This window comes from Artemia franciscana, chromosome 2 (assembly GCF_032884065.1).
Source record: "Artemia franciscana chromosome 2, ASM3288406v1, whole genome shotgun sequence".
Lineage (NCBI taxonomy): Eukaryota > Metazoa > Arthropoda > Branchiopoda > Anostraca > Artemiidae > Artemia > Artemia franciscana.
The window spans coordinates 61,359,526-61,372,851 of NC_088864.1; the positions used below are offsets into that span (position 1 = coordinate 61,359,526).

The following is a 13,326-nucleotide window of genomic DNA, read 5'->3' on the forward strand; positions in this document are numbered from 1 at the left end:
AATTCGCAAAAAATAGAAAAAATGAAGTATTTTTAACTTATCAGCGGGTATTTGGATCTTAATGAAATTTGATGTTTGGAATGATATTGTGTCTTAGAGCTCTTATTTTTAATCCCGACCGGATCTGATGACATTGGGGGGAGTTGGAGGGGGAAAACCTAAAGTCCCGGTTTTGCTACTTTAGGCACTTCCAGGTAAGCTAGGACGATGAAATTTGGCAAGCGTATCAGGGACCGGACCAGATTAAATTAGAAATAGTCGTTTTCCCGATTTGACCATCTGGGGGGGGGGAGAAGGGGCCGGTTAATTCGGAAAAATAGAAAAAATGAAGTATTTTTAACTTATGAGCGGGTGATTGGATCTTAATGAAATTTGATGTTTGGAATGATATTGTGTCTCAGAGCTCTTATTTTAAATCCCGACTGGGTCTGATGACATTGGGGGGAGTTGGAGGGGGGAAACCTAAAATCTTGGAAAACACTTAGAGTAGAGGGATCGGGATGAAACTTGATGGGAAAAATAAGCGCAAGTCCCAGATACATGATTGACATAATCGGAACTTATTTGCTCTCTTTGGGGTAGTTGGGAGGGGGGGGGAGTAAGTCTTAAAAATTAGAAAAATGAGGTATTTTCAACTTACGAACGGGTGATCGGATCTCAATGAAATTTGATGTTTAGAAGGATATCGTGTCTTAGAGCTCTTATTTTAAATCCCGACCGGATCTGGTGATGGGGGCGGGGAGTTGGGAGGGGGAAACCTAAAACTTGGAAAACACTTAGAGTGGAGGGATCGGGATGAAACATGGTGGGAAAAATAAACACAAGTCCTAGATAGATGATTGACATAAACGGAACGGATCCGCTCTCTTTTGGGTAGTTGGGGGGGGGGGTTAATTCTGAAAAATTAGAAAAAATGAGGTATTTTTAACTTACGAATGGGTGATTGGATCTCCATGAAATTTGATTTTTAGAAGGATATCGTGGCTCAAAACTCTTATTTTAAATCCTGACCGGATCTGGTGACATTGGGGAAGTTTGGGGTGGGGAGACCTAAAATGATGGGAACCCTTAGATTGGAAGGATTGGGATGAAACTTGGTTGGAAAAATAAGCAAAAGTCTTGCATACGTAATTTACATAATTGGAACGGATCCGCTCAATTGCGGGGGGGGGGGGGGTAATTCTGAAAAATAAGAAAAATAACGTATTTTTAACTTACAAAGGAGTGATCGGATCTTCATGAAACTTCATATTTAGAAGGACCTCGTAACTCTGATATCTTATTTTAAATCTCAACCGGATCAAACGTAATTGGGGGGGGGGGGGCAGTTGGGGGGACCGGAAATCTTAAAAAATACTTAAAGCGGTGAGATCAGGATGAAACTGGATGGGAAGAATAGAAACCTGTCTAAGATACGTGACTGACATAACTGGACCGGATCTGCTATCTTTGGTGGAATTGGGAGGGGGGAGGTAATTTTGAAAATTGAGGTATTTGTAACTTACGAAAGGGTGACCAGATCTTAATGAAATTTGATATTTAGAAGGATCTTGTGCTATAAAGTTTAACTTTAGGTTCTGACCTTCTCACAAGTGCCAAATGAGCTCTTGGCTCTTGGCTCTTCCGACCTCGTCCAAATGAGCTCTTGGCTCTTCCGACCTCGTACCATATGAGCTCTCGGCTCTTCCGACCTCGTCACAAGTGCCATATGAGCTCTTAGCTCTTGTTTTATATAATTTTGCAAATATTTCAAGAGTTTTTGGCTTGTTATTAGCCTATTGATTTGTCTCCCTAGTTCCCAAACCATCAGAAGATATTTCCTGTTGTTTGAAACAACTCATTTTGTTTTCCTGCCAATGTAAAACGTAATCTAAGATATCATTTGTAACATTTCGCATTCCTTTTACACTTGTTTGGTTCTAGAAACAGATTTCCGTCAAAAACCCAATTCGTATTAAAAATAATCCTTATAAAATCGAAGCTTAGTATTTGCTCCACAGAGCAAAAGAGAAAAAATAGAGGATTGCTATTGGTCGAAAATACTATTGCGCAGCAACTAAACTATTTTGATATCATTCAAATAAATCGAGGTCAGTTAGAAATCATACCTGGTGAGGGATGGACAACAATAATAAAAGGGAAATCTGGGAAGGATGTAAGTACAACCAAATTTTCAGTATACATAGATATATTCAAAGGAAAGCGATGGGAAATTCGGAGAAGATTCTATTGCATACACAGTCGATAAAGTGATTCTGCCTTTTTTGTGCTCTTTTCAAATAAAATGGTCGTTTCACTTGCAAATATAATTTAAAACCCTTAAATCGAACGTAGGTGTAAGTCTAGAATTAAGACCGTTGTGAAGGACACATGTTAAGAAAAGAATTCTTACTTCATAATATGCATAATAATAACAGATTACACATTTTGACTTCAGCACCACTTTACTTAACCACCCAACCCCCCTAATTTGTAAATATAGTCCAAATAATATATTTCTGCCTGCAAATCCTGGTTTTTGATTTTGTCACAGTTTATTCAATTTCAGGGTAAACTGGTTGAAGCAAGAGTGACGCGGATAAAATGCTCGGGAAATGTATGGCTTGGGCTATAAATATATACGCATTAGGGGTTGTTGTTGGTAAAGTGGAACTGCCGTCGAAATGTATAAGTACAATTATTCTACATATTATAAAGTAATAATTATTTTCTTAACCCGTTTCCTTGTCAATAGCCCCAATTCTAGACTAAAACCGGACGCCAAAATGATGCTTATTTCCTGTCACTACTTGATGATATTACCGTAATAAAAGTAGAACCTTTACATGCCTTATTTTATTCTCTTTTTCAATATAAAAGTCGCTACTCTGAAAATTCACCCTCCCCTGATGATTCCTTATAACATATTTTTTTCGTTGTTTATCATTTCGTGTTGTCATGTATTCATGTTAAAATGAATTTGATGAATTTGTTATTCGTGAAAACCACTCTAAGTGATCTTAGTGGAACTGTTGGAATTAGGTATCAATTTAGGATACATTTAAGACATATTTGCGAGTTAAGTTGGATTTGCGAACAAGCGAATGCCATATTTGGGAGGAGCATATAAAGGGCATCAAATAGTGTTTCCGACTTGTCCCAACATAAGTACTGGAATTGTCTCCAAACCTAACAAATAAATTTTCGAGGTTAAATTCTATAGAATTTATCAGCTATGAGTATATGATTACAAATAGCTAAATTTCAGAGCAGCTAAATATACATTACTTCAAATATGTCGTGCTCCATAGTAACCTCTCGTGACGAACCAATAATCGGTAAAAAATCGGTATACCATTACTATTTATTCTATTATTGACCTGCCAGTGATTTTACCCAATCACCGGGAGATGATGATGTGTATAGCATCGCAGAGTATAATTTCATTTCTCCCTTCTCCTATTTTTTTTCTTTTATTGGTACCTAAGTCCTTCGTCTTTATTATTTCTTTTTTTGTGTAACTTTTTAATATTAATATTACAGCGTTGCATGTTTAATTTATTTGCTATGTGCGTGGGTGTTCTTTTTTTCCTCTTCATCACTGTTTACAATTTATAAACGCGTTATTTATGATTACTTTATTATTCTACATGGTCTTTAAATTGTATATCATAGTGCATTATGTATCTATTTTGCTTCTGACGGACTTTCATTGAAGCTATATAATGTTGAAATTTTTGAGAGGTCCATCCAGTGCTAAATTTAGTGCTGCAAAGTATTTTGCAGCCGATAATGGCACTTAAGTGCTAGATGTCCCCCAAATCAAAATACTTCCTCTTTTTGTTTTTTTAATTTGACGTTGCAGAAATTTCATTCAGTTGCAGTAAAAGGTCGCTGTTTAAAAGTAAATTATTTAAGTTGCGCTATTTAGGGGTCCATAAATTTTCTTAGAGGTCCATCCAATGGATACAGAATCGATATTTGGATGGGAAGCCAACAAGGCTTGGCTTCTTCACTGGTATTTTCGCCCGTCTCCCCTGTAATTATGCACTTTTGACCATTTGAGGGGACACACGCCCTGAAAACCACCCCCGGATCCGCTTCTGTGTCCATTTACCTCAAAATATAGTATTAGTCAGAAGTAAGTCTAAGGTATAGTTGCTGCTAGTAAGATCAGAGAGAGAGAGAGAGAGAGAGAGAGAGAGAGAGAGAGAGAGAGAGAGAGAGAGAGAGAGAGAGAGAGAGAGAGAGGTGGAGAGAAAGGAAAAACGAGGGGCGGAGAGTGGAGCGCAGAGAGGACATAGAGAGCAGAGGGATAGAGTAACAGGAAGGAAGAGTAGAGGGAAAAAGAAAGGAGGGGAGAGGACAGAGGTGACAGGGGATGGAGAGAAAGAGGAAAGGAGTGAGAGACGTGAGGAAGATTGTAATTTCTTCCCTTTCGACCACTTTAATTACTAAAACCCTCCTCAAGGAAAAAATATCGTAGTTAAGTGTAAATATTGAGAAAAAAATTGTAGTGTAAAAATGAAAACGATACAATGAACAATTTAATTCTAAAAAAATTTGAAAAAACTGCGATATTTATATTTGCTCTTTGATCCCACAGTATACTTTCCTTTTATGAAAATAAATCAGCGGAGACACGCAATTATCCTAATCATAGGTGTAAATAGGTTGAACCCTTAGAGTGTGAGGGGGGCAAGGAATTTTTCATAGAAGGGAGGATGAAAGAACATGGGGAGGTTCATTTTTAAGTTGCCGTCTGTTAAGAAGATTCAATACTTTAAACATCATTTTGTTAGCCTCAACGTCGGTTGATTGTCTCAAAGGCAAGGGGTCCATTAGTGAATTATCCCAAGGGACTACTTATCATTGAAACCTATTGAGACTTTGTGATTTGATTATGAAATTTGATAGAAAAGACAATGCAATTCTGTCGGCAAAGTTTTCAGTCAAAGCGGGTTGCACCATACAAAATTCGAAGGGCTGTCAAATTGATAAGGGAGAGAGAGAGAGGGAGAGAGAGAGAGAGAGAGAGAGAGAGAGAGAGAGAGAGAAATAGTTTCCTGTAGCCTTATGGTAAAAAGTGTGCTTCAAATTCATTTGTTTACGTTTTTAACGTTTTTTTTTAAACAATATAATCGTATTATCTCTGCACAGAAGACTAGCTAGGGTTTTCAGCACTCGGGAATAATTTCGTTTTTTCACTCCCCCCCCCCACTGTTATTACAACAATAAAATAAGCAAAATATAGTTGATTTTTAGGCCAAAACACAATCAGTTATGAGCCCCCTCAGAGCGTACGACCGGGCACAATCGTCTCCCATGATCCCCTTAGCTATACCGCTGTAAGTATGTCAGAAAAGGGAAGCGGAATAACCCCGTCATTTCAATATCTGATTGGTTCTCCTGTGCTCCTTCAACTTGGAAACCTTGAGCTAGTAAATATAAAGAAAAACGAAATTCTCTCTAACTTGTCTAATAAAAAGAACGAAATGGTGATTCAGAAGATTTGTGACCAGTAGTCTCTCTTTTTCCTGGTGATAAGAACGGAAGATATAGAAGGGCATCGTTCTTATCTATCATGGTTGTGGCATCCGCCGCCATCTGGTCAAGAACGAGCTCTGCCAATAATTAACCGAAAATTTAAAAACATGTTTCGAAAAAAAAAAACTGCCAATTGAGGGAAATATGTCATTTAAAACTAATATAGGAATCATGATTATTATTTCGATTAATATTAATTGTAAAAGTTTCAAAAAAAAAATTAAAGGACTTTTGGAAAATAGCCTGAAACCCCTCAAAATGGTGCCGAAGCGGAATGAAAACTGCGTCTGCGCATGAAATCAGCATCTTCGGAATCTAGACACCCGCTTGGAAAAGTATGGGAAGGACTGATGTTTCTCCGTCTTTTCTGCTTTTTTCGGCCCCGCTAGTGGGGCACTGAAATGCCATAGAAAGATGCTTAAGGTTTAATTTGAAAGCTAATTTTTATATCTACGTGATGTTTGCAAGTAACAAAACATAATATTAAAATAAATACAATTTTTTACAAAAGTATTGATTTACTCGGTAATTTGGGAAGGATGCAAGTCCTATCGGTAATTAAAAATTTGTATGTATTCAAATATAAATACAAAACAAGGTTTTGAAAGCCAGCTTTTAATGTTGTAAAAAAACCTGATTAAAAATAAGGATTTTCTAATATCTTAGTTCGCAAAAATTGGGAAAAGCTAGGGGGTAAAAATCATTTAACTCCTCGCGAAGACTATACTCCGTTTTCCCAATAATCTACTTGTAGTTAACATTAAATCAGTTACAAAACCGCTTATCAGGTAGGCCTATCAATTTCAAAACCGAAATTCAAGTATAAGAATCACTTACACACATAAAGAAACAGACCGACTACTTTGAAATGTGATTAATGATTTAGACTTAATTGCGTCATCAGACTTGATGCGTGATCAAAATTTGAGACTATGGAGAAAATACGTGATTCAAATAGTTTTCCATGTTTTGATTGATTTGAAATTTTTGCAGAGTCAAACAGGTAAATGGGTGGTGCTGGGTGGATGTTTACAAATCTTTATTGTGCAGTCATTCTAAATCACATCATGAATGCATGTATGTATTTTAAGGTTCATTCTAGTTTGTTTTTATGGAATATACTAGGCTGCTAAGAATAGAGGGTTAGGGCAAGGTTTGCTATGAATAGAGTACCCATAGTCTAGTTAGTCTGCTGAAGCATGTTTTTGGACCATTCTGGAAATAACAATAAAATTTAGTCTGGAATCGATAGAAATAAAAGATAATAAAAATATGACAAAAACTGTGCGATGTAGTTTTGGTCCGTGAAATGACATCCACATCTTTTGCTATTTCAATTCGATAATGTTGGTTGAACTATGACATCCACATATAATTTTTTTTCCATTTAGTTTTAATATAATTTTAATATTTAGTTTTAATATAATTTTTTTCCATTTAGTTTAGCCCGTTGTTTCCATTTAGTTTTTTTTGGCATTTTTTTTTTTTTTGGTAGATCTCTCTTCTATCCCAAGAATCATTTTGACTTTTTTGTGGTTAGGATTATAAGATAAAACTGTGGTTTTTGTGGTTTTGCAATAACAATTACTATCAGAATGAAAACTTAAAATTAAACCGGGAAAAGACTGGCTCGAAAATTCCAAATAGACGTATAAGATGTTCAGCACTATCGTTTTCAATTGAGATCAAACATTAATTTCAAAATGCGAATCCTCGGCTGTACTATTGATCCATTAATAGCCGTATGTTTGAAAAACAACAATCAGGGTGAAATCATCTTCTTATTCTGTAGTTTTTAGGGCTTTCAATATTGGGGGTACGAATGAGGCGAATTTTGTTTCCTCGGTGAATGACTACTGAGTAAATTCTGTTATCAACGACTATCAAGATAATTTCGATTGTTTAACTAAATTTAAGTAAACGAGATAGTTTTCATATTTTCATAGTTTCCTTAGTTGCAGTGAAACTATAACAAAAACATATTCAGAAGATTGCGAACTAAAAAGAATCTATGCTAAAAAAAAGAAAAAAAAAAGAAGTTCGCATGTCGACACAAGAATGCTGTTGAATAGGTTATATGCCGGTACTACTAAATTGCCTTATTTATGTGTTAATCTGTTAATCCTGTTAATCTGTTAAAACCTGTTAATCTTGTTAGTTTTATCTCTCTTTGAATTAATAATCTATAGTGAACATTGAGATCACTTAGAAAAAGATTTAGTTCATGCCAACGTCCTACATATTTCACGTAAAAAAATATTTTCTTTCGAATATAATGAAAAGGCAGTTTAGTCAAACAATACTGTTTTAAGAAGTAGTTTACAGTTTTAAGTTATTTTACTGTTTTAAAAAGTAGAGTTAAGAGAAAGAGTCAAACCTTAGTGTAAAGAGCGGGGCGTTGAGGAGGAAAAGCCCCTTTCATATACGGAGTAATTTCTGTTCGTTTTAAGTTTTAATGTCGCTCCTTACTTCAGTTTTAAAAAAAACTTGTTTTTTTATTTAATTTTATGGAAAATATCGACAAGATTTATAATTCTGAATTGGAACTAGTCCCCGAAACCGTACCGAAAACTGGCAGTGCACCCCTGAAAATATCTCAGTGTGCCGCTGCTGAAAAGGCTTCGGCGCGCCAACGTAATGCCACTAGTCTATGGCATTGGCGAGAATTTTGGATTCCCCTCAACTATACAAAATCCCCTCACTATACAAAAGAGTAAACACTAAATTGTAGTTTGCTCTTTACGCTATAATCAGAAAACATTATACGAATTCGAATCATATGATTACAAATCCTAAGTAGAGTCATCCGTTGCAGATTTCATCCGTGGCAGAAGGAGACCCTGGAAATCAGCTAGGTCGAAGATTCATTTGAGTAATCAGTTGTAGACGGGCCTCAAAAATAATAATGTTAAGTAATTGCTCAAATTTAAAGTTTTCTTCGAATTTTTCTATAGAATTTTTAAAGTATTTTTCAAATTTTTATTTTTTTTTTTGTGAAGCTTTTTCTTATCCCTGCAAACCTCCTTCAAACCTCTTATTCTTTGTATAAACTTGGTTACCAGGATCGTATCGTTGTACGGTCAATCCAAAAATTTGGTTTTTCCCTTTTTTATTGTTTATTTTTCATTTTTTTTCGTTACGTCATAATTACCAGTGAGGAGGGACTGTTCCCCGTCTGCCTAGGTTTCTTCCTAGATGATGTGAGGCTCTCATTCTGTCTGTGTCACCATGTTCAATCTCTCTCTAAACAAATGTAATCTGTCCTTCAGAAAGCTTGTAGTGGTGAGAGCACGCTTGATAAGAATAGCAGTGATAGTCAGGGCCTGTCAAAAAAAAAAAAAAAAAAAAAAAGAAAAAAAGAAAAAAAATCTTCGCACGCAACCATGTCAGAAACAGTCTGCCACCCACCTAACAGAAATATTTGAAGCAAACACATCAAGACGGAGAAAGCCTCAGTTAATTTCCTTGCATACACGTGTTTCGTGCTTACTTAGCTCCATTTTCAGAAGGAATAAGTAATAGAAATTCCCGCTACAGTAGAAATTATTTAAAGGCATTGTTGTTACAATGAACAGAATAAGTTAAACTAATTTGCAAACTCTTATTTTTTCTAAAGACAATTGAAAATAAATAAATAGTAATCCTAATGTCAGCGAGTTCAATACCGATCCCTTACTGGTAAAATTGGTTGCCTCCTTTTTAACAAATAGATCGCAGGTGGTTAAACACCAGAACCATTACTCAAACCCTCTCCGTGTCTACAATGGCATACCCCAAGGTACTCTTCTAGGCCCCTTTTTTCAGTCATGATCAACAGCCTCGCGAAGGAAGTTCCTGACCGATGGAAATTTGTTGATGACCTAACGATTGTTGAAAGTTGCATCAAAAATTTAATAAGCGACCCTATGATTATCCTCAATGAAACTGGAGGTGAGGCTTTGGACTTGGACATGACATTAAACCCTTCTAAGTCCATGATAATGTCGATTTGGTTCCTCATATATATATATATATATATATATATATATATATATATATATATATATATATATATATATATATATATACATACATATATATATATATATATATATATATATATATATATAGATATATATATATATATATATATATATTCTTCTTTTCTTTATCAATTGCTTATTTTGTCCCCTTCCTTGTTCAAGTTTAGTTTGACCGTTTTTTTTTTGTTTTTTTTGCAAGACGGAAACTCACATAATGGCTCCAGCGCATTAAGTGATTTCCAGCCTCATCAAAATTGTATTTATTAGTTCTTCCTCACTTTTTTTTCCACGGATCTCCCCTTTTTGGTTGATTGTTTTGGGTGTATATTTTGTCATGGGTACTTGGATGGTTGGGTAAGGTGAAAACCTCATTCATGTGATCGTCTGTTCAGATTATTAAAGTAGAAAAATAGCTTCTTATTTTAAATCCCTGAGTTAAATGATTCTGTTTAAATACATCATATTAAACATAATATATTAATTTCACCCTCAAATCCAGGGGGTAGAGGGACCCTGGGCCCTCTCAAGATTTCTTATGGCACTCTCTTTCCCTATTTTTTTTTCACTATTATTTTTAGATTAAAATTGTCAGTCTGGTCAATTATTGGCACCTTTGTCAGACTGGGCCCCCCAAGATTTTCTCATTGGCGCCCTTGTCGCATTGGCCCCCCAAGATTTTGCGCTAGATCTGCCCCGAATTAATTTAACGTATTATATTCACACCTGTGCAGAAGTTGATATGTTTTATAGCCTTTCTCGAGTTCTTAATATGCTGGTACAGCTTTGCTTTTATGCTTAGATTTGCGTTTGCTTGTCAAATAAATTGCGCAATACATTTTATTTCGCAATCAAATCATAAGTAGTGTATTAATGCCATGACATCTTGGCACAATTTTTAACGGTCAAATAAAATGTTATAATTAAATTGATAGAAACATTAGACCGTGATTAATCCTTTATAGACACAAACCTGTATATATTGGATTAATAATGGAAATCTCCCTTCCATGAGAACTTAAAGAGATCCCTCCCCATATAGGAGGGTTTAATGGAAACCCTTTTTGAAAAATCCTCTAATTCCTCCAAAAAGCTTTTGTTTTCTCTCAAAACTGCGAGCACATGTATATAGATAGATATGTGAGTATATAAATACTTGCAAGAGGGGAGAGGGATTCAAATTACAGTGGTCTGAATAACCTGTGGACAGGGAGTAATTCAAGAAGTTTGTGTAAATGTGCTCTTGCGAGTTTATGGGCCTGTGCGCGTAAACATCCTCATTTTACTACTAATTACATATTTATTTTTTTTATATAATTTTGCAAATATTTCAAGAGTTTTTGGCTTGATATTAGCCTATTGATTTGTCTCCCTAGTTATAAAACCATCAGAAGATATTTCCTGTTGTTTGAAACAACTCATTTTGTTTTCCTGCCAATGTAAAACGTAATCTAAGATATCATTTGTAACATTTCGCATTCCTTTTACACTTGTTTGGTTCTAGAAACAGATTTCCGTCAAAAACCCAATTCGTATTAAAAATAATCCTTTTTAATACGATTTGCTCCACAGAGCAAAAGAGAAAAAATAGAGGATTGCTATTGGTCGAAAATACTATTGCGCAGCAACTAAACTATTTTGATATCATTCAAATAAATCGAGGTCAGTTAGAAATCATACCTGGTGAGGGATGGACAACAATAATAAAAGGGAAATCTGGGAAGGATGTAAGTACAACCAAATTTTCAGTATACATAGATATATTCAAAGGAAAGCGATGGGAAATTCGGAGAAGATTCTATTGCATACACAGTCGATAAAGTGATTCTGCCTTTTTTGTGCTCTTTTCAAATAAAATGGTCGTTTCACTTGCAAATATAATTTAAAACCCTTAAATCGAACGTAGGTGTAAGTCTAGAATTAAGACCGTTGTGAAGGACACATGTTAAGAAAAGAATTCTTACTTCATAATATGCATAATAATAACAGATTACACATTTTGACTTCAGCACCACTTTACTTAACCACCCAACCCCCCTAATTTGTAAATATAGTCCAAATAATATATTTCTGCCTGTAAATCCTGGTTTTTGATTTTGTCACAGTTTATTCAATTTCAGGGTAAACTGGTTGAAGCAAGAGTGACGCGGATAAAATGCTCGGGAAATGTATGGTTTGGGCTATAAATATATACGCATTAGGGGTTGTTGTTGGTAAAGTGGAACTGCCGTCGAAATGTATAAGTACAATTATTCTACATATTATAAAGTAATAATTATTTTCTTAACCCGTTTCCTTGTCAATAGCCCCAATTCTAGACTAAAACCGGACGCCAAAATGATGCTTATTTCCTGTCACTACTTGATGATATTACCGTAGTAAAAGTAGAACCTTTACATGCCTTATTTTATTCTCTTTTTCAATATAAAAGTCGTTACTCTGAAAATTCACCCTCCCCTGATGATTCCTTATAACATATTTTTTTTCTTTGTTTATCATTTCGTGTTGTCATGTATTCATGTTAAAATGAATTTGATGAATTTGTTATTCGTGAAAACCACTCTAAGTGATCTTAGTGGAACTGTTGGAATTAGGTATCAATTTAGGATACATTTAAGACATATTTGCGAGTTAAGTTGGATTTGCGAACGAGCGAATGCCATATTTGGGAGGAGCATATAAAGGGCATCAAATAGTGTTTCCGACTTGTCCCAACATAAGTACTGGAATTGTCTCCAAACATAACAAATAAATTTTCGAGGTTAAATTCTATAGAATTTATCAGCTATGAGTATATGATTAAAAATAGCTAAATTTCAGAGCAGCTAAATATACGTTACTTCAAATATGTCGTGCTCCATATGTACCTCTCGTGACGAACCAGTAATCGGTAAAAAATCGGTATACCATTACTATTTATTCTGTTATTGACCTGCCAGTGATTTTACCCAATCACCGGGAGATGATGATGTGTATAGCATCGCAGAGTATAATTTCATTTCTCCCTTCTCCTGTTTTTTTCTTTTATTGGTACCTAAGTCCTTCGTCTTTATTATTTCTTTTTTTGTGTAACTTTTTAATATTAATATTACAGCGTTGCATGTTTAATTTATTTGCTATGTGCGTGGGTGTTCTTTTTTTCCTCTTCATCACTGTATACAATTTATAAACGCGTTATTTATGATTACTTTATTATTCTACATGGTCTTTAAATTGTATATCATTGTGCATTATGTATCTATTTTGCTTCTGACGGACTTTCATTGAAGCTATATAATGTTGAAATTTTTGAGAGGTCCATCCAGTGCTAAATTTAGTGCTGCAAAGTATTTTGCAGCCGATAATGGCACTTAAGTGCTAGATGTCCCCCAAATCAAAACACTTCCTCTTTTTGTTTTTTTAATTTGACGTTGCAGAAATTTCATTCAGTTGCAGTAAAAGGTCGCCGTTTAAAAGTCAATTATTTAAGTTGCGCTATTTAGGGGTCCATAAATTTTCTTAGAGGTCCATCCAATGGATACAGAATCGATATTTGGATGGGAAGCCAACAAGGCTTGGCTTCTTCACTGGTATTTTCGCCAGTCTCCCCTGTAATTATGCACTTTTGACCATTTGAGGGGACACACGCCCTGAAAACCACCCCCGGATCCGCTTCTGTGTCCATTTACCTCAAAATATAGTATTAGTTAGAAGTAAGTCTAAGGTATAGTTGCTGCTAGTAAGGTCAGAGAGAGAGAGAGAGAGAGAGAGAGAGAGAGAGAGAGAGAGAGAGAGGTGGAGA

At 35.3% G+C, this 13,326-nt stretch overlaps 1 protein-coding gene across 5 annotated transcripts in view; it reads left to right on the plus strand.

The window, feature by feature from the left end:
- The window catches only part of LOC136043891 (organic cation transporter protein-like), a 103,030-nt gene that overhangs the window by 13,897 nt on the left and 75,807 nt on the right, over nucleotides 1-13,326 (plus strand). For 2 of the 5 annotated variants that reach the window (XR_010621746.1, XM_065728913.1), the window contains exon 1: nucleotides 11,201-11,272. The exons of 2 other annotated variants lie outside the window; for them this stretch is intronic. Coding sequence is in view for 1 of the 3 variants with exons in the window: in XM_065728913.1 (XP_065584985.1) it covers nucleotides 11,236-11,272 (37 nt within the window). In the remaining 2 variants the exon portion in view is untranslated. Of the gene's footprint in view, nucleotides 1-11,200; nucleotides 11,273-13,326 lie in introns of those variants that run through there. One more of the 5 variants, XM_065728914.1, reaches the window with a different exon arrangement.